Source organism: Microcebus murinus, chromosome 23 (genome assembly GCF_040939455.1).
Source record: "Microcebus murinus isolate Inina chromosome 23, M.murinus_Inina_mat1.0, whole genome shotgun sequence".
Taxonomy (NCBI): domain Eukaryota; kingdom Metazoa; phylum Chordata; class Mammalia; order Primates; family Cheirogaleidae; genus Microcebus; species Microcebus murinus.
The window spans coordinates 27,311,099-27,331,899 of NC_134126.1; the positions used below are offsets into that span (position 1 = coordinate 27,311,099).

Here is a 20,801-nt window from a genome sequence, read left to right on the forward strand (position 1 = left end):
CCAGAGACAGTATTTGCCAGCTGGGTGTCTACCATGGACACACCAGGCCCCTCGTGTGGGCAGGGGCCAGGGATGGAAAGAGAAGAGAGACAAGCAGAGACCGGGGCCAGGAAACTTAGAGCCATTTTTCCCTGCGTGGCTATGTATTAGAGCAGACATGCAAGGAGTGTGTGCAATTGTCAGGATAGGGGAGTGAAGTATATTTTATTCAACAGTTTATTAGCTTGATTTATACTTTTAAAATATTTAGACATATGATGTCAGGGCCTTCATTTGTACTCCTGCCCCAGGTCCTACAAATGTTGGGGAGGGCCTGGTCCCCAAGCTGTAGATCACACTGCCTGGGACCCAATGTGGGGCTCCATAATAAAGCAGGGAAGCATGTCACAGTGTGGGCTTCCGAACCCTTTCACCTGGATCCACAATAATAATACATGCATACATAATAACACCTAACACATACGATTCACGTCATGACCCAGCACGCACACGCGTGTGCACACACCCCCCACTAAAATTTATTATGGGGCTGAGTTCTGGGCATCAGCAGGTGGGTGGATGATGGTGCCATTGAAGAGTACGTGAAGGCACAGGTTTGGGAAGAGAAATCAAAAGGGTTTTTTCTGGGCATGCGAGTTTGGAATCTATCTGAGATATTTAAGTGGAGAGGTCAGAGAGGCAAGTCTGGAGCTCAGAGTGTGTAAAATAAGACTAGACATCGCATTTTGGTGAAATCTATAGAGAATTGGCATTAAAACCCACGGGAGTACATTAGCTAGTGAGACGGGAGAGGGAGGGAGGACAGAGACAGGAATGGGCCCAAGCCGCAGGCACTGAGCTAGCCCAACATCGCAAGGTGGGAGAGAAGGAGAAGGAAGACCGACTCTGACCGGCAGCAGCCCGCTGAGCCTGCGCCCGGGGAGCCGGGACAGGCAGTGTCCCAAGGTGGGAGGGCTCCATCCTGCCAGATGCTGCTGGCAGGGCGAGTGGGGTGGAGACAGAAGAAGGGACCAATGAAGGTGGCAACGGGGCAACTTTGGGGACTTGACCAGAGCAATCCCAATGGAATGTTGGAGACAAAATTCTGATGGGAGCAGATTGAAGAGAAATTAGGAGCTGTGGAAGTGAGTCTGATTTAGTGATTTTGACGACTCTGAGAAAGAGAACAGAGAGGTGGGGTGTCAGGTGGAGGGGAGGGAAAAGGTCACTGAGGGGTCTTTAAAAAAGGGGCAGTACTGGAGCATGCGTGTAAGCTATGGCAATGCTGAGAGAGGAGCATCCAGTGGTCAGGGAGACAAAAGGGAACACTGCAGACGGGAAGTTCTCAAACAGGTGAGCAGGACGGACAGACTGAGGACACGGGGAGGGATCGGCCTCTGAAAGGAGGTGGACGCTTCATTCATTGTCCGGAGCAGCAGCCTGGGCGGGCCCAGCTTGCTGTATATGGATATGGGAAGCTGAGTGGGATGTTCCTCATCCTTTTTTGGAAAAAAAAAATGCCACACCCCTTTCGATAAACAAAAATCTCAGGCCACCTCTCCTCTTTGCAAGATTCTGCTCTGATCTGAGTTGATGAGGTCCTCTAGAAAATCAGCACCACATGCAAGCCAGAGTCTATCTCCACAGCAACCCCAGCCGCCAAGGCCCTGTGGACCTTGACCTTATTCTGCATTATGAAAATCACAGGATTTTTTATGTCCCAAACATATATTTACATCCAGTTATATATAGACAGTGACTCTTGAAACCCCATATCTCCCTCTTCCTTACCATTACCCCTAAAAACCAAGTCACCAATTTAGACATTAACGTCACTTACTTAGTAGGCTCTCTAAAATATTAATATTGAACAGGCTGGTTCCTTTAGATACCTACTCTCACTCCTCCCTTTCTTCTGCCAGATCATTTGTAAATGCAGTTCTACAGCCCAGGATTGCAGAAATGCAAGGGAAGCTAGACCGCTCATTTAAAATCAGGCTCCTAGGCCCCACCCTAGACAGATTTAATTATCACCATGCCTAAGGGTAGGACCAGGTCATTGCATCTTAGTCTCTCATGCTCTGCAGAGGATGTGGATTGACAAGCCAGGCACCCACCCAGAGCTCGACCCTGAGTAGACTGAGGCCACTGGAGGCGTCTGCGTAGGCGATGCCCCCATCTCTGCTCTGTCTTGCCCTTGCTCTCTCGATAACACCTTGCTCTTGGGAAAGCAGCGCTCACACCCCTTCCCTGGCGGGGTTAGTCTCATTCAGAAACCTCCATGCGCCACCACCCTCAGGGCTCACCTTCCCACGCGGGTGCGGGCTGTCTGGACGCACAAGGTGATTCCCCCATCCACCCCCATGATTGGGTCTTTGGCCTTTGATTGACACTTGTGAACAGGTCACCCTTGCATTGCCACTTCCACTTGTGAGGCTGCCACCAGACTCAGTGTCCGGCAGGCGGAAAGCAGCGCTGGGATTTCGAGTGCTGGTATCCGTGTCAGAGCCGTGTTTCCGCCTGGCCTCCCCCTACCACGTTGTTACCAGCTCCACTTTTAGATCTCGACGTGCTCCTGCAAGTGCTCCCTCTCCAGCCCCTCTCCGCCCTCCCCTAGGCCCGCCCGGCTCCCACGGTTGTTCCTAGCTCTTTACCATCACGAGCATTCTTCCCCCCACCGACAACGTCCTTATCCCAAAGCCTCAAGCCGCCCCTTTCTTGAAGCTTTCCTCGGCTCTCATGGGACTGCACCCCTTGCAGCTATTCTCGATGCGTGGTCTGTGGATAAATCTCAGCACGTTTGCGATCGTCTCTCCACCCATGGACATGCTATGTGCTCTCCCACGTCCCAGCCTTCCTGGGGACTGTTCTTGCTGTCTGGAGGACTCTCTCCTCCTCCACCCCAGCCCTCCAGCCCCACGGCAATGCACACACGCTCTGCCCTATGCACCCTCTTCCCAGAAATAAGCAGACACTAACTGTGACCCACTTAGTTGGCAATTGATCAAACATGGCCTTACCCTCTTCTGTAGCTGGCTCAGGTCTGTTAGAACCCCCTTCTCTCACCCAAAGCACGAGCTTTTTGATGTCTGCGACTCGGGAACCACATGGTTTATCCCTCCCGGCTCCTCGTCCTTCCCAGGAGCATGAGGTGTGTCACATCCGCGCATGCGCGCGCCCGCACGCTGACTTGCCAGGCTTCCCTCCTCTGCTCCCTGCCTCCGAGACGAGCTGTGTCACTCTCCCTGCTGGCCTGTGAGCCCCCTCCGCAGCTCTCAACTCCGATATCGCGCCCCCTCCAGAAAGCCTTTCTCCAACTACACCACCTGCTACAGCGGGGTCGGGTGTGCCTGCTCGCTCGAGGCGCCCCGGCCACACCTGTCACGGGATTATCCACTGCCGCGGTGGCCATCTGCTGGCATCGCCCACAGTGTGATGCACGCCGCCGGGGAGGGATGCCGCTAGCTCACTATCACAGGACAGGCGTCCAGTGAATACCTGCAGACTGAGTTAGTAAATGGAACTGTAGATGAACAGCCGGAGGGATAGAAGTGAGCAAAGCCAACTTGGGAAGGAAAGCCTGCCGCAGCAGGACCGTGCCACGCGCCCCCCACACACACCACGCTGAGGGCTCGCGGGGGCCAGGTGCTGTGTGGGGTCACGCGAGACCTATCACCTCTCCTTGGAGTGGGCGCTGTCGTTTTGACTGTCATCTCAGGGGGCTGGTGTCTGGGTCCACACGGGTTTGGGTTTGGTGACGGGCTGATGTTAGGTTAGGGCTTGGGCATGGGACTGCAGATGGACGCAGAGCTGGCCCGAGATTGCGAGTAGGGTTGGGGAAAGGAAGAGGCTGAGGCTGAGGCTGAGGGGACAAGTGAAGGTAGGGCTGAGGCTAGGGCTCTTGGGGCTGGGCTAGGGTTGCAGAAAGGGCTGAAGCTGGGGGGAAGCAGAAGAGGGTGGGACATGGCTGTCGCTGCAGCTTCCATTGCATTAACTTCCTCTCCCTGCAGTATCGGCGGCTCTGAAGATCCTCCCGGAAGTCCACGTGGAGGGAGTGCTGGGCGGATCCGTTGTCATCGAGTGTCCACTTCCTAAAACGAAAGTGAGGCTCTATCTGTGCCGGGAGACAGGTAGAACCGGCATGTGTGCTACCGTGGTGTCCAGCACCAGCTACACCAAGAAGGAATACATGGGCCGGGTCACTCTGCAGCTGTGCCCAGACAAGAATCTGTTCCTCGTGGAGGTGACAGAGCTGGCCGAAAGTGACAGCGGAGACTACGCCTGTGGGGCGGGCACAAACACAGACCGGGGGAAGACCCAGAAAGTCACCCTGAACGTCCACAGCGGTACGTGCCTCAGCCGATGGCGGGCTCAGCGCCTTCCCCCCCAAAAAACGTGTCCACTCAGCCGTGTCACTGTAGCAGTCCCCAGACTCTTACGCTGTTGCCATATTGGCCCCCAAATTGGGATCCACCTTGTTGAAACCTCATAGTCAATTAATTTCATGGTCCACAGAATTTTCTATCCAAAGCGGATGAGAGGAAGAAGATGGGTGCTCTCCTTGTAGTGCCCACCCTGCTCCGGGCCGGGCTTGAGGTCGAGGAGAGGCTCTGAGATGGGAGGAAACTGGAAGTAAAAGGACATTATCGTCCTATGTAATTGTCCCATGAGAAATACCAGGGATGAATATAAAGGAAAGACGCCCATATAGCAAGCCACATTTGTGAGTTACTTTATGGTCTGATCCTTTCCTTCCCTGAACCCGCCTTCCTCCTTTCCTCCGCTGACCTCCCTACCAATGCAGCACTCAACCCAGGCGAGTGTCTGCTTATCCCTGGGAATCCCAGCGGCCTCTGATGGTTTTCCAGGGAATGTCAACTGGGCTGGGGGGAAGAGTGTTTCCTTCAGGGAAGCCTCCAGCTCAGTTCCTTTTCTGCCCCTCTCGGTGGCCCCTGCCCTCCTGCCCTCACTGCCATCCACCCCGGCTGAGCGAGCTTCAGCTTACACCAACAGTCCCTTCCTCAAGCCTCAGTCTCCCCTCAAACCACCAACATATTCCTCTTGCCTCCAGTAGAGTATGAGCCATTCTGGGAAGAGGAGCCGATAATGCCTGAGCCTCCAAAATGGTTTTATAAGTTTCTGCATCTGCACGTGCCGCCTTGGTTCCAGGCGCCTACACACGCCAGTTCTTCCAAATTCACATCCAAAGGTCAGTTCACACAGCGAGGGCGGGAGAGGCGGGGAAGATGCTGTGACACGGTGAGAATAGAGGACAGGGCGTGTTCAGTTCACACAGTGGCTGGCAGAGCTGAGCCGAGTCTCAGATGTGTATTTCCCTGCCTTCCAGAGAGGGTACCTCCCTGGTCGCAGAACATACATATCACCACCAGGTGGCGCCATAAGCAATGAAGTTTGTGCTCCATTCACAAAATCTTGCTCTTTTATGAATGAATGTGGAAACCAACACTGGGCAGACGTTTCCCAGCGGGAGGTCATCATGCCTCCTGCTCTCTCTAGGGCTGTCTCGTACCTGCTGGTGCCTAGTGATCTTAACAACTCTATTTTGCAACTGAAAGATTGACGACGATCATATTAACCATACCTTTACATTTATTTTTTTTTATTTTTTATTTATTTATTTTTTTTTTTACTGACAAGTCTTGCTTCTAACATACCTTTACATTTAGATATCATTTTCCAGCTCTAAATACATTTTGATAGGCAATATTTCCATCACATCCTCCCATATGCCCTGCGAAGTAGACACATTGATTGAACATCATTATGCTAGGGGGCTCTGCTGGGGGCCAATAAGGATGGTGTACCTAGCAGATCCTATAGCCAGGGTCGTGGCTGACAGGTGTAGGAAGGGAGAGAATAGATAAGCACGTACATACAGCACAAGGCAGAGTGGGAAGAGAACTACAAACAAGGTTCCCCCAACCCCTGCTCAGAGGAGGGCAAGCTCCTCTGCCTGGGAAGTCAGGGAAGGCTTCCTGGAAGAAATGGTATTGGAAGCAAATATGCCTGGAATTGACTAGGTGTTTCAGGCCATGAAGACTGCAAGAACAGAGGTAGTCTGCATAAAAGGGAAGGGTGTACTGGGGAAAGAGGCGGTGACTCAATCCTGCTGGAGACTAGAGCTTATACATGGAAGTTCACTTTCTCCTGTTATTTCCTCTAGTTACCACGCAGGCTCAAAGGACGGAGGCCCCTCCAGCCCACCGCCCCTCCCCCACCACCCTAACCATCCGCCACCCTCGAGTTTCCAGAGCATCTTCAGTAGCGGCTACCAAGCCCCCAACCCTCCCGCCATCCACCGCAGCCTCGAAGATCTCAGCCCGGGAGAGGCTGCTCGGGCCGCGGACGGCCGGCTACGGCCACCACACCAGGCTGCACAGGCAGAGGTAAGAGTCCACACGCAGGGTGGGCCAGACCCCAGGCAAAGCAGGCTGCAATTGGGAGATCCACTGACATCTTCCCCTAGAGACCACCATTAGAGAGCCTCTTTAGCGTTGTCTCTAAAAGGCCTCTGCAAAACACACGACCTATGAGTGTAGCACATTGACTCATTAGTCTCATTAGCAAGAAGGCACTCGTCCACGCCCAAGCACTGACCCTGCAGAAAGAAGTGAGACCCGAGTCTTTCACTCACTCAGATTCATTCGAATCTCTTTTTATAGGGAAGAATTAAGTGAGGATAAAAGTAAAATTAACTCTTTTTTTTGAGAGAGAGACAGAGTCTCACTCTATTGCCCAGGCTAGAGTGCCGTGGCATCAGCCTAGCTCACAGCAACCTCAAACTCCTGGGCTCAACGAATCCATCTGCCTCAGCCTTCCAAGTAGCTGGGACTACAGGCATGCGCCACCATGCCCGGCTAATGTTTTCTGTATATTTTTAATTGGCCAATTAATTTCTTTCTATTTTTAGTAGAGATGGGGTCTCACTCTTGATCAGGCTGGTCTCGAACTCCTGACCTTGAGCAATCCTCCCACCTTGGCCTCCCAGAGTGCTAGGATTACAGGCATGAGCCACCACGCCCGGCCAAAATTAACTCTTAAACTCTTAAATATTAAAATTATCTTTCACCTGTTTCCTTTCACTTTTTTAATGTGGCTACCAGGAAATTTAAAATTACATACCTGACTCACATATTTCTATTGGACAGCGCTGGTCCCAAGGCTGGAGTGCAATTCAGGAAGTACTGAAATAAACCACTAGGGGGCAGCATCATAGCAGGCTCCAAATAAAATAGCAGGAATTATTGGTGTGTAAGCAAAGACAAACATGTATTGGGGAAAGGGACCTCCAACATCATTTGGGTTCTGTAAGTGCGGAAACTGAAGTCCTGAGAGCTAGTGGTTTCAAACAGAACCAGGACTCCTGATTCCTAGTTCAGAAAATCACACCAACCTAACAGTGGAGAAGGTATCAGGAAAATTTCAACAAACATTTCCTAAGTCTCCACTATATTCCCAGCACTGTGCTATTTCCTGAAGATGTGAAAAAATGAAAATATGCAATATCCTGGGCTTACTAACATACGTCTGACTGTGATGAGGTTTGTAAGGGCACGAGCAGAAGAACTGGGAACATAGAGCACGAAAAAATTGATTCTGGTTTACCGTGGTTGGGGAAGAAAAGTGGACGTATGCATTGTCCCTTACTTTGAGCAAAGTAAGATTTCAATATGCAGAGAAAATGCAATGGAAGGGAGACCTTCTAGGCAGAGGCAGCACGATGAGAAAGGAATTAGCTCGTTCGATGTTGGCGATAATCTTGTGAAGAAACCAAACATTTTGGGGGGACCCGGTATTTATTGAACCCTGCTATGGGCCGGGTGCATTAATCCTTTATATCTGCTATTTTGTGTCAGCCTCATAACAGTTCTGTGAAATAGGTTTTACTATCCATTTGTGGGGAAATAAGGCCCAAAGAAGTTAGGAGACTTGTTCAGGATCACACAGGCCAGTAAAAGACAGAACCTGAATTTGAACCCAAGTTTCCTGATTCCATAGGCACGTTTTTTGAGGGAGGGAATGGGGCAAATTCTGTTAACAAAGGGACAAGCCTGTGAGTCACCTCCAAACAACGCTGGTGCGTCCTTAACCTCCCTCCCTGGCTAACCTTCTCTTCCCCCCTCTCTCCCTCTCCTTCTCTCCCCAGAGCACCCAACCGTGGCTCAGCGGGCGGGACGGAAGGCCCGGGGTTTCACATCCTCATCCCGACCACCCTGGGCCTTTTCCTGCTGGTCCTTCTGGGGCTGTTGGTGAAAAGGGCCGTTCAAAGGAGGAAAGGTGAGCGCCTGGGCTCGGGCCTTGGTATGAGAGCTGAGCTGCCCGAAGAGCCCAGAGCATTCAGACCCCCGCTGGGGCTTCAGGGGAAAGCCAGGGGCGTTCTGATGAGCAGCCTGGGGTGTGCGGAAGTGGATGGGGGTCGGTGGTCTGCAAATGGGGAGAGGAGAAGACCGGCCAGGGCCCTCTGGTCTTTGCTGGAAGGCAAGGCCGTGCCTCGCACATTCTGCACGCTTTTACGCAGCATCGCCACACGGGACACTGGCGAGCCTGAAGAAGGGGAGCAGCCTTTAGTTCGGGGAGGGGGACCGGGGCGCCACGGGCCTCTGATGCCATGTTCCTCTCCCCCTCTGTCCCCGCGGCTTTGCCGCGAAGCCCTTTCCAGGCGAGTGCGCCGCCTGGCCCTGAGGATGCGCGCCCTGGAGGCGTCGCAGCGGCCCCTGGCGCAGCGGCCCGGCACGGCGCGGCGGCCGCGCTCCCAAAACAACGTCTACAGCGCCTGCCCGCGGCGCGCTCGGCCCGCGGACGCGGAGGGTGAGCGCCCAGGCCCCGGGAACGCGGGGTGGGCGGGGTGGGCCCGGGTGCGGGGGTCCCGGGCCTCGGCCACGCCCTCACCTCCGCGCTCCTGTTCCCTTAGGCGACGGGGACGCCCCGGTCCCAGGCCCCGGCACCTCCGCGCCCCCCGCGCCCCCCGCGCCGCCGCAGGTAAGCTCCCCTCCCCCCCTCGCCCCTGCCTGCCCCTGATTGACAGCCGCCGCCCGACGGGGCGGCCCCGCGCTGGGCGTGCACCGGGCGCTCCAGGCCGCTCCAGGCTCTTCCTCCGCCGCTCCTGGGCTGGGAGCCCGGCGACAAGTTGTGTCAGTTCCCTCCCTCGTCGGAGACCGACTAGCAGGAACCCGGGGAGACGTGGCTGCGTGGCTTGTAGCCGAGCAGTTGTCCTGGGGCAAACGGGTGCTGGATGCCGGCAGCTTAGCGGAGCGCGCTGGACGGCGACTCTGCAATTGCGGGAAGGGCTTCCCGTGGGAGAGAGCGGATTTCTAGGAGGTCCTGAGGGGATGGAAGCTGCCGGGACAGTTTCCACCTGCACACATACGAGGGAGAACTTTCTAGTAAACTGTCTAGGATGAGAGGAGGTAGTTTGCCCATCTCAGGAGGCAGGTAGGCCTGGGCGAGAGGATGATGTGGCAGAGATACAGACGGGATTCGACACCTTGGGGGAGGGAGATTCGTCTTGAAATCTATGATGGACATAGGGAAGGCGTGTTTCTATCAACAGCCATTGATGGATGGGGGGAAAAGCCCTTATCCGTTCATCTTCGTTTTCCTGAGTTAAGAAGAGAAAGCGTTCTGTTCTCTACAGTAGCCCGCAGTGGCTAAAACACGATTACCTAAAGAACCAGAAAGTGTGGCAAAACCCCTGTTTTAATTCGAGTGTGGACTAAGCTAATGCGACAGACCCTAAAAGACAGGGCTGTCGCGATGGAAGCCCATTTTCCTCCCAAATAAATAGGCGCTCAGACGCAGAGGGACAGGAAGAGGTGGCCTGAGCCACGTGGTCACCCAGGGACCCAAATTCCTTCTGCCTTGTTGCTCCACCATCCCCTGGAGTCTGGCCTGGTCCATGGTCAATACTCAGTCACCAGCAGGAGAGAGAAAGAGAAAGCTGCTTCTTTAAGTCCTGACCTTGAACTTCCACGCATCACTTCCACTCGCATCCCACCGGGTAACTTAGCCGTCTAGCGACACCTCCCTTCAGGGGATGCTGGGAAATGTAGTCCCTGTCTGGGCAATCATTTGCCTTGCTAAAGAGGGGAGAGTGACACCCAGCAACAAGTAGCAGTTCTGTGGAGCCTGCCCTTCCCCAGCCCTGCTAGAGAAGGTTCACCCCAGCTTGGGCATGGTGCCTGTCTACTTTTCCCTCCCACCACCCTTTTCTCTGGGATGCTCTGTGACCACACCTGTGACCACAGACCCTCACCAGGGCCTGAACCCTGCCTCCCTCCCTGAAACTCTCATTCCCACTGTTAGAGGCAAAAAAAAAACAACTTGATGGAACAAATGTACAACATGGTACATACACTTAATGGCCGATTATTTTAGCCTTCACAGGGAGTATTTTCATTTTTTAAGCCAAATACATTAATCTCAAATGACGAACTGCAACTGACAGTGAAAGATAGATTTCTGTTTGTTTTAACAAATCTAAAACCATCTTTATTATCAGACAAAAAAAAAATTAGTTAAAACATGGTAGAGGACAGTGTGAAAAGCCAACAGAGGGCCTGCTCGTTTTTGTTCAACATTCATGTAATTTAACAAAACAAAACAAAAAAATCACATCATACATCAAGGATTTCCTCTGCCTCATCCTCTTCCCCATCCTCGGCCTGTAAAGGAAGCTCGGATATTACGACCCTCACCTGTCACCCTGGAAACTCCATCTTGATCATCTCTCTTTTCTCTGTCTCTCCTCCACCTTCGTGTGCCATTTCTCCCTCTTGTTATGTGCTGTGTGTTTGCTTCAGTCTGACAGCTCGAGCTGTTCCGGGATCCAGGTCTTCCTTGACCGTGTGGTCCAACATCATCACGTAGAGTGGTACCCACTCGTGCTTGTTAGCTTCTCTCATTCATTACTTAACTAAGCCCCATCCTCTCTGACATTTTCACCAGCTCCATCTGACTATATTTTCCGGTTTTCTTTACTCTCACTGTTACTTCTTTTTTCAACTTTCTCTTCTTTTTCCTTTCTATTCTGTGGCTTCTTATTTCCCTGGCTGATGGAAAGATACATTTTTTTTTAAGCAAGCCGCTGCTGCCTCCCTCTTTGGTAAAATACAAAATGTAAAAGCTCCTTTCAATGGGTACGTACTGAGTGCCTACGACGTTCAGGGTGCCGGACTCCCGGTTCTCAGAGCTTGTGTTTAAATACATGATGGGGCCCACCGTGGCCTTCAGTGGACGTTGTTACAGTCATTGAGCCATGTTGGGGTCATTGGCACAGCCCTGTCGTCTGAGAACTGACCATCCTGAAGGTGGAGGACCCTGAAGTTTCTGTCTGGGGAAGAGGAACGCCACTGTGTCCACGTGCTCTGCCATCCTCCTCCCTTTCACCACCCAGCCCCTTCCTGGAATGCACTGCCTCATCATGGCCTCTCTGAGCCCTTACAGAGGTGCAGAGGGTGACTCACCCTGCTTTGGAATAACTCCCTAAGAAGATGCATATTTATCCCATAAGTCACATCATCTTATCCCCGAGGGGATATTCCTCTGGCAGCTGGGTCTCCTTCAGACCTGTGCTTAGACGCATGGTTGTAGTCTGAGCCCCAGTTAAGCTATTTCCTGCCCACGTTAGATCGAAGTATTTTCCAGTTATCTAGGGTGAGACACCACGCTGAACACCCTCAGGGCTGGCCCGCTTGGTGGAGCTCAGCCACCTCTGTATCTTCTGGAGCTCAGCCACCACGCCCATGCCCCCCCCCCATTGCCCACTGTGGAAATCCACCAGGAGAGATACAAATCACCCAGCCCAGATCCAGTGACGCTTCTTTGGTTTTTCCCAGGACTCTGAAGCTCCCTGGCTCCACGCCTCGTCTTTGAAGACCAGCTGTGAATATGTGAGTTTCTACCACCGGCCTGATGCCAAGACGGAGGACAGTGATTCAGATGACTATATCAATATTCCTGCCTTACTCACCTCCCCGGATGGCCCCCCAAGCCCGGACGGTGACGCCAATGACTCTTGTCTCTCTGCCGATTTCCGATACCCGCTGCATTTGTCCTCAGAGCCCTCATCACATCCCGTGCCCCATCTCAACTCTCACCCCCATGTCTCTGTGCCCTGAGCATGGCTGTGCCTCCAGCTCCTCTTACACACGTCTGCAGCCCCCTCTGGTTGTCGGGAGGTGGGGTGGGGGTTCTCGGCATGCAGAGCATTTGTCCCAGGGCCACTGGCTCCCTTTCCAAGCCATCTGACAGGCTGTGGGATTCGCAGAGTGTTTCCTCAATGTCTTTCATCACAGGGTCTTTGCAGCCCTGGCTCTAGATCACATGGCGACAGGCTGGAGCACAGGCATAGCTGTGGCTTCGGGGACCCTTCCCAGGCCTTGCACAACTACAAGGCTCTCGGTCTGCATCATGAGGACGTGGGCCAGCCCCACGAGCCAGGCAGGGGTCTGGTATGAAAACACTCCTGGGAACATCTTTGCCCTGATCCAAAAGTTGGCACTTGCTAGTGAGCTTCTGCCAAGTTTCTATGGTAAGGGCAATCTATTCTGATGTAATGACGCATTGTAAATTTTCAGAACCAGGCTTGTTAGTGTTAGTGAGATATACATATACATCCATAAACCCTCTTTACTCTGTCCCCCTCCCTTGATGCACATAAGTACCCTGACCTTGGCATCTCCCCTCTTTTAGGAATCATCTTGGTCATCCCCTTATCCGTCTTCCACAGCCTGGCATTGACATTTTTGCACTTAACTCAATTTTGGTTTATTTTTAACCATCCCAAACCATTACATCTCTCTGCTTTCAGAAGCATGCCTTATCTTTTTGCCAGTTGCAGACAACATATAGCAAGGTGGGGAAGGGGTGCAATCCGGGTTTTTTGGAGGGCCAGGGCTCTGCCATAGCACCGATGCCCTAGAAGAAGAATATCTCACTTCCTACATAGACGCTTTCGCTTAAGATTTTGGAGCAAGGTCCTAGTCGGCCATTATAGCTTTAGATTGATGTCAGCTACAAAGTTCAGCCAGAGCCTGAGGCTGGAGAATGCCCAGTCTTGCCACTGGGAAGGAGGCCTTTGCCAGACAGACAACACAGTCTCCCTGGGCATTTGCCCGGAAGTAGAAAGGAAAGGCTGCCAGACTTGAGTTGTGTTGCCTTTTATTAGCGGGAAACACCGTCACACATTGGACAGTGCGTCCAGGTACAGTGACCCCATCAGCCATGCCAGCTTGACACTGGCTCCCTCTCCAGTGGCCGACAAGGGGAGAATGACTAGAATGAGAAAAGGAGGGCACCCAAGGGAAAGGGACGGTGGGTGGGCTGGTGAGCGTGGGCAGGAAACGAAAGGTTTAGTGGGAATCCGCTTCCTGCTGGGCCATTTAACCTATACTTTGTCTTTCATCGTTTACTTTTCAAATTGCTGCCCCTCATCCCCACCCCAGTGCTATCCCTGCCGATGTCACAAGACAGTGTGGTTTCCATGTCCTAACATTCAATGTTACATCATCCCAGCATCCCCCATCATTCCTCCACAATCCAAAGATGAGCAAAAAACCCAGTTTATTAAGTATTTGCTGAGTGCCCGTCCACTGCCCCCTACTGTGGCAAGGATCAGGGGGCTAAAATAGAAGCATGGGGCTCTGTGTTCTGCTGCCTTCTTGGAACTTACAGTCTCACAAATAAATATAACTTCAAACACTGACAATGATTAAATAGAGTTGCAATAAATACGGGAATCCACCTTGTAAACCATTCACAGCATCCAAAGGGGCCTTCCAGGACTGTCGCTGGGGCTGCTTGAAGAACAACGTCTTTGATAACAAGCCTGTTCCAAGGGGGTGGAGTGCCCAGAGGGCAGCGGGGAAGGGACGCCCATTTGAAATGACACAGGGAACAGGTGAGGAGAGGATGCGGGTCCGGGCGTCAGAGCCGGTAGAATCTCTCCATCCAGGTCAGGAGAATGTCCACTTCCCCAAAGGCTTTGGTCACAGCTGCCTCTCTGTCCAGCTAAAAGGAAAGGAGAATTGGCGGCCACACATGTTCACTATGAGAACAGTGTTCCCTAAAAAACAAGTCTGGCTCGAGATCATGGGCTGGGTCGCCTTTGGGATGACCTTAATGAACTGGCCTCTCCATCACCTGTCCCCCATCTATACATGCTTATCTGCTTCAGGGGTGAGGACCAATGGGCCAGTGAGTAGCAGAGGGCAACGAGCATGGGGACAGCATACGGTGGCCCTAACAACAGAGCCACAGCCTCTGGCATGGGGCGCATGTGGCCCACCACCTGCGTCCCCCGTGCCCACGAGGAAATAAGCCCAGGTGCCCCCTTCCTGTCGGATGCTACTGTCTTCACCATTTATTTACAGGCCGATGTATCTGTTGCTTCAAAAAAGCGATCAAAAATCATATGTTTTTGGAGGAGTCCTGGGAATGAAATTTGGGTTTTCTTTGTTGTCTTACTTTGGGAAAAGGCGACATAATTTCCCATAATTTTTTTTTTCCACAAACCAGACCATTTGCACATCATGGCAAATACCGCAGATGGGTATGGTATGGGGGTGGAGCGTCTGCCTTCTTTCTCCCTCACTTCTGACTTCCGCTCCTCAGCCCAGGTACCCATAAAACACTCTCACAGGGAGAGTCTTCGATAGTGAATCGTCTTGGGGGGAAATATAATAGCACTTTAACTTGCAAGCTGGCAGGAAACACGACCACTTAGCCCGCGATGCTTGTACAAAGCATATGGCCATTGGTGCAAATATGCCTGTGTTCCTGCCAAATCAGGTGGCTTTGGGGCAAGGCTAGTGGGGTCCCCTGCATTCGATTCTGCATGAGGTTTCCGAGGCGCCCCCATGTGACAGCTCGGGCTAGATGGGCGAGCTCTCGGCTCCTGGCCTTACCCGTCTGAATGCTCTCTGGAACAGCAGGAAGCGCCCATGTGCCCTCTCAGTGACGGGAAACATCTCATTTTCCTGCTGGATGACAGGGGCGGGAAAGTTGCGCCAAGTGTTAGGGAAGAGCAGAGGCAAGCCTTCCCCTCACCCTTCCCGGAGATGCCAGAGGGGCTCCGAAGTCCGGAGAGGAACTGCCCCAGTTCCTTGGGGCAGCCAGTGCCAAGCCCCCGCCCTGCTGTGGCAGGGGCTGCCTCCTTTGATTCTCACAGCAGTCCCGCCGCTGGGCAGGAGTGACCGTGACCATCCCCACTTCCCAGAAAACAAAACTGAAGTCCAGAGAGGTTCAGGACCTTGCCAAGGGCCACGTAGCTGACGACGAATAGAAGCAGGCCCAGCCTCTTTCCCACGACACCCGAGACTCCCTGTTGCGGAATTAAGCCAGGACCGCATAAACGGAGGGGCGCAGTCTCAGAACACACCATCGCCCATGGCTCCTGGTCCCAGCTTTGTTCTACTCACACTGGGCCGCAGTTGCGACTTGATGGCGATAAAGTTGTTGGCCAGAGTAGAGAAGGACTTCAGCGTCCTGAATTCCACTGTTCTCTTGTAGTAGTGTTTGAAAACAGTATTCAGGTAGAACTTCAGTAGGGCTTGGATGAGGTGACAGCTCTCAGCATCCTGGGGAGGGGCTGGGTCACTCTGGGGCCAAGGCCTCTGCACCCCCAGCACCCTGGAGGAACAGCCACATGCCACCCAAGGCAAGATAAGCACGGTAGAGGCAGGGGTCTTCCAGGAGATGAATGAACCTTAGATCTGAAGGAGACTCCCGGGGCTGCTCTAGCAGCACCTGTGTTTTACAGGAGGAACCCAGACCCACAGAGAGAAAAGGGACCTGCCCAAGGTCACACAGAGTGGGTCAGTGGCAGGCACAGGCCTAGCGCCCAGGACGCCTGGGTGCCCACCTGGTTAATATTCTCTCTTTTCTATACCACGTGGCTTCTCTAATAGCTATGGGGGAGGTGACGGACCCTGAAAAGCACTTGAACTTGGACTTGGTGGTTGAGAGTTGGCCGGAAAATGGGAGGAGAAGAAACGAGGAGGAAAGAACGTCTTTGAACACAGCCATTGCACTCTCTTCCCCTCGGGCTCCTGAAGCTCGGCACCTTTCAGGGCTCAGCTGGCTGTGCCCACTCCCCGACAAAGTGGGGGATGGGGAGATGCAAGGGTGAGAGAAAAGGATGGAGAGGGAAGGGGAGGTGAACATGAACAGATGCCCATTGGGCCTACACAAGAAAGGGGTTCGCAAGCCTCAATCCGCACCCACTCCCCACGCATGCACACGCAAGACGCATAGCGATAGCCCCAGACAGACACTGACCTCCCTGCCTGGCCCCCTCCCGTGTGCGGTCAGTGCAGGGCTCCCACCGGCCTCCCCTGATGCAGCCCCACCCCCACCCGCAGCAGACCAGCCCCGCAGAGGCAGGCACCGTCCTGCCCCAAGGCCCGATTACCGAGACGTCCTGCAGAACCTCCCGCCGCAGCAGCCGGGCACTCGTGATGTTATCCTGAGCTTGCTTTGGGCACAGACAGAGAAGGTGTCTCCAGGTTAGGGGCGCAGCATAGAAACCAACCCTGCCAATATGCGCTGCTTCCCTAGACCCCTAAAGCTATCCAGCCCGGGAGATCTCAGAAGCCAGAGGGACCAAAGGAGGACCCGGGAGGGGCCGTGCTGAGCTGGCCCCTGGGGAAGGGTCGCAAGGCTTCAGCCATGGAAAACCGCCCAGCTTGACTTCCCGGGGGCCAGTGGAATCCCAGGAGTTCTTAGAGCCTGGACACCCACCGCATGAGAGAGCTGCTTGACTCCCTGGGTCATTTGAGACGGGAGGAAATAGGCCTATCTGGTTTGGGTTAGGAACCCCTAGGGCAGGATTTCACCTCCATGTTCCTCATGGTGAGGCGGTGGGTACTGGGGAGATGGGCTGCCCCCCAGATCTGCCTCTGGCCCCTGGCGCTCTCTGCAGCCCAGCCACTCATTTCTAGCACTTGGATTTAGAGCTGAAGAGTCCATCCAGGATGAAGCCTGGCTGAATCAAGCTCTCTTCTGCATTTCCCCTGGGCTCTGTTTATCTTCCTAGAGGCTGACCACATCTTTCTGAGCCTCAGTTTCCTCCTGTTTTTGAAGCGGGACTTGTGGCGCCTTCTGACCTCGCCGGGTTATTGTACAGGAAGCTGATTAGCCAGCTGCAGAGGGCTCTGTCGTCACAAAATGCCATCCCTCCTCCACGACAGCCCCGGGGCCGGGGCCAGCGCACGTGTTGTCATATTTACCACTGCGTCCTTCACGGCCCAGAAGGCCTCCCACAGTTCCTGCAGATCCACCCCCTTGGCGCGGCAGGACCCAAAGCGGAACTCTTGGCCCCGGGCCCGCGGCGGCTGGGTCCAGAGCAGCAGCAGCAGGCTCAGGCAAGGGAGGGCAGCGGAGCCCATCGTGGGCGAGGAGGACCGTGGGTCTGCTGAGACAAAGCAGGCGGCCCCTGAGCACCAGCCCCCTGACTCCAGGATAGCTCTCCTTGGGTCTGCCGGGCCAACCTCGGGGCACACACGTGGGAAACTGAGACTGGGGGGCGGGGGGAGGTCCCCAGGCTGGAGTATTGCAAACCTATGGCCCTGCTGGGGTGCACTGGGGTGGGGCACGGGGCTTTCTGCCCCTCGATCTCATGCCCACTGGTCTTGCCGCCTCTCTGCCCACCCTCCCCTGCCCGGCCCATCCACACCCGCAGGCCCCGTGCCTCCTCCCCTGTCCCCTATGGTTCTCTCGACCCTCAACGTGCTACTCAGACTGTGACCGGGAAGAGTGAAGAAATGGGGGGTCCTAATGTGCCGTAGCACGTGTCTGGGGAGCCCCAAACTCGGGAGGACGGAGAGCTTAGCTAGGCGTGTGCTGTGTCCCAGGTCACCAGGCACACTCAGGCAGGTCTTTCTGTCCCTCTCGGGAGGTGGCTGTCCCTGACTCCTCATCCCAAGGGAGCCCAGGGGCTCATCCCGGTCCCCGGGGAGGGGCGTGGAGGGCAGGCCAGGGTCGGTCCACACACTCACTCTGCCACCACCTCCACCGACTGACTCACGCGCCACTGTAAGAATTCACTTTTTAAATAACCGAAGAAGACTCCGGATGAGTCACGGTTCAAACCTTCCTCTGGAATGTCCGCTGGGAGGATGCGTGAGGAGCCTCCACGCTGGGGGACTGAGCATCGCTGTCTGTTTATGATGACCGTGTGCAGAGAATTCCTTTCCAGTGCCTTCTTTGCCTGCCTCCCTTCTTCCTTGCTCGCTCTTTCCTTCTCATCTGGCGTCCTCCCTTTCTTCCTCGCTTACTTCCACAGCCATTTAAGAACCTTTCTTACTCCAGGCACAGTCTCCCACCTGAAGACAGTGTCTCCCACCCCCAGATTGGGCGGGAGGACCACAGACCTGCCTTTGGGGTGGCTGCCGACACCAGGGCTAGGGACTGGCTAGTGGCCCAGGCTGGCACCCACTATCCTTCATCACGCGGGTCTGTGGTTCAGTGTCTCCCTCCAAGTCTCTTCCTTCTGTTCTTCCGAACGCCATAGGCTTTACGGCCTCTCTCGAAATTTTATCTCTGGGTCCCCTAGCCCTCCTGGCCTCCCTCCAATCCAGCCTCAGTCCTTCCTGATGTGAAATTGGAGAAAGCACCTCCTCACCCCCAGCCATGCTTTGTCTTTACAGAAACACTCAAAAAAGCGACTTCCACCACCACCCTCAACCCCCATTCCTAAATAAGGCTGCTGCGTCAAAGCAGAGTGTGTAAGCATCCCCTATGGCCCGGTGCGGTGGCACCTGTAGTCCCAGCTACTCCGGAGGCTGAGGCAGGAGGATCGCTCAAGCCCAGGAGTTCAAATCCCAGCCCGTGCAATATAGTGAGACCCATCTCTAAAAATTAATTAATTAATTAATTAAAAAAAAAAAAAGACTCCCCCACCGCTCACCTCAGGTCTTGTAAGTGATACTCGAGGGCCGGCTGTCTGCAGGTGGCTGGTTCTTTTCCGAGAAGGGGAAGGTTGGGCAGCACTCTCACCATTCCCCCATCAGGGGTGTAACTGCGGCTGGCAAGTTCCTGTCCCAGCCGCGGAAGTCGTTTCAAAAGCAAAGGTGTGTAGGCAAGCAAGGCTTCCTGGGGATTTGTAAGAATATATATGGGGGCTGGGGGGAGGGGCGGAGGAAGAAGAGGGAGGTGGAGACAGCGGAGTTGGTCATGCTTTCCTAGAGAGTTACTTCACTGCCTAGTCACCCTTCGGTTTAAGGCGACAGGGCAAAGGGGACAGCAGCCCCTGAGGTGAGAGGATACCTGGGCCGGAGTTCAGACTCTGCCGCTGGCTCTGTAGCCAGGGGCGGGTCCCCTAGCTTCCCTGAGCCACGGTGCCTTACATCTATTAAAATAAAAATTTTTAAATTTGTTGCACATCCCCCAGAGGGCAGGTGTAGGGAACAAATGCAAAAAAATAAAAAATAAATAAAAAAAAAATAACACGGAAGTGCTTTGTCGACTGTGCACACGTAAATACAGCGTTACTGTACAGAATGCGTGGGGCTCCTCGCTGTCAAAATCACTTAGCAATCATGCCCTGTGGGTGGCGGGATGGCAGCCCCGGGGCTGAGGATGACCTGTACGTTCCTCTCCTTCAATCCATCAGGGCCGGGAATTTTAGGAGTGTGTCCCGACACGCAGCCACCCACAGTGCCTGGGCTTACGATCACTCTGCCACAGTATGCCCCGGTGTCCTGGTGGGGCAGCCTTGGACTTGCGCTGCTCTGCCTGGAGCCACTCGGGGGACACAGTCCAAGAGCTCTGGCCCCGTCTCCAGATGGCAAGGAGCTCGGGCTTCCGTTTCCCTGCGCGTCACACATGGGGCATCGGCTGGTGCAGGTTTCCCAAAGCGCGTTCCACGGAGTGCCTGTGTCACAGACGCTGCATGGAACACATGAGTTCCTAGTCCGGTGCATTAGAGAAGCCTGGCGAGTGCTAGCCCCTGCTGGAAACGCAGAATGCTCCGGAAGAAGAGTAAAGACTTTGAGAAGCCCAGTGGGGAACAGGGGACTGTGTTCGGCTCTGCCTAATCCAGCATTTCCAGCATTCGCCCCTGCCCCCGGGTCATGCGTTGCAGGACACACTGGATTCTGCAGGCCCACATCAGCTTGCCACTGCTAAGTTAAGAACAGTGCAAACCTGTGACCTAAACATAAGTTTGGCATGTCTAAAGGATTGGGAAGAAAAAAATCAGAAGAGCAATGTTTTGTGACGTGAAAAATTACGCAAAACTCAGATTTCAGTGTCCATAAATAAAGTTTTTTTTTTTTTTTTTTTTTTTGAGACAGAGTCTCACTCTGTTGCCCAGGCTAGAGTGAGTGCCATGGAGTCAGCCTAGCCCACAGCAACCTCAAACTCCTGGGCTCAAGCAATCCTACTGCCTCAGCCTCCCGAGTAGCTGGGGTTACAGGCATGCACCACCATGCCCAGCTCATTTTTTCTATATACTTTTAGTTGGCCAATAAATTTCTTTCTCTTTTTTTAGTAGACACGGGGTCCTGCTCTTGCTCAGGCTGGTCTCAAACTCCTGACCTTGAGCGATCCTCCCACCTCGGCCTCCCAGAGTGCTAGGATTACAGGTGTGAGCCCCCGCGCCCGGCCCATAAATAAAGTTTTAATGGTCACAGCTGAGCCCATTTGTTTATATATTGTCTCTGGCTGCTTTTGTGCCACAACGGCAGAGATGAGTAGTTGTGACTGAGACTGTAGGGCCCACAAAGCCTAAAATATTTATTCTCTGGTCCTTTACAAGAAGAGTTTGGTGGCCCCTGCTCTAAATTATCCACCACCCGCCCTGC

At 53.9% G+C, this 20,801-nt stretch overlaps 2 protein-coding genes across 4 annotated transcripts; one reads left to right on the plus strand and one right to left on the minus strand.

Moving 5' to 3' along the window:
- The first annotated feature begins 1,242 nt into the window (after positions 1-1,242).
- FCMR (Fc mu receptor) lies at positions 1,243-13,699 on the plus strand. The gene is made up of 10 exons (XM_075997001.1): positions 1,243-1,248; positions 2,383-2,560; positions 3,252-3,323; positions 3,990-4,325; positions 5,054-5,188; positions 6,164-6,386; positions 8,147-8,277; positions 8,650-8,808; positions 8,912-8,979; positions 11,835-13,699. Exons 1-10 carry the CDS (start codon positions 1,243-1,245, stop codon positions 12,114-12,116), a joined length of 1,590 nt encoding a protein of 529 aa, XP_075853116.1. The 3' UTR covers positions 12,117-13,699.
- On the minus strand, positions 13,543-19,079 carry IL24 (interleukin 24). Of its 3 annotated transcripts, none has more exons than XM_075996899.1 (6): positions 18,905-19,079; positions 17,226-17,407; positions 16,409-16,471; positions 15,417-15,575; positions 14,904-14,978; positions 13,543-14,007 (listed from the first exon to the last, which is right to left on the minus strand). In XM_075996899.1, exons 2-6 carry the CDS (start codon positions 17,382-17,384, stop codon positions 13,924-13,926), a joined length of 540 nt encoding a protein of 179 aa, XP_075853014.1. In that variant the 5' UTR covers positions 17,385-17,407; positions 18,905-19,079; the 3' UTR covers positions 13,543-13,923. The 3 variants fall into 3 exon arrangements, with proteins under 3 accessions (XP_075853014.1, XP_075853015.1, XP_012616056.2); XM_075996900.1 differs by having other exon boundaries at positions 14,904-14,975; positions 17,226-17,410; XM_012760602.3 differs by having other exon boundaries at positions 17,226-17,410.
- Between the last annotated feature and the right edge of the window lie 1,722 nt (positions 19,080-20,801).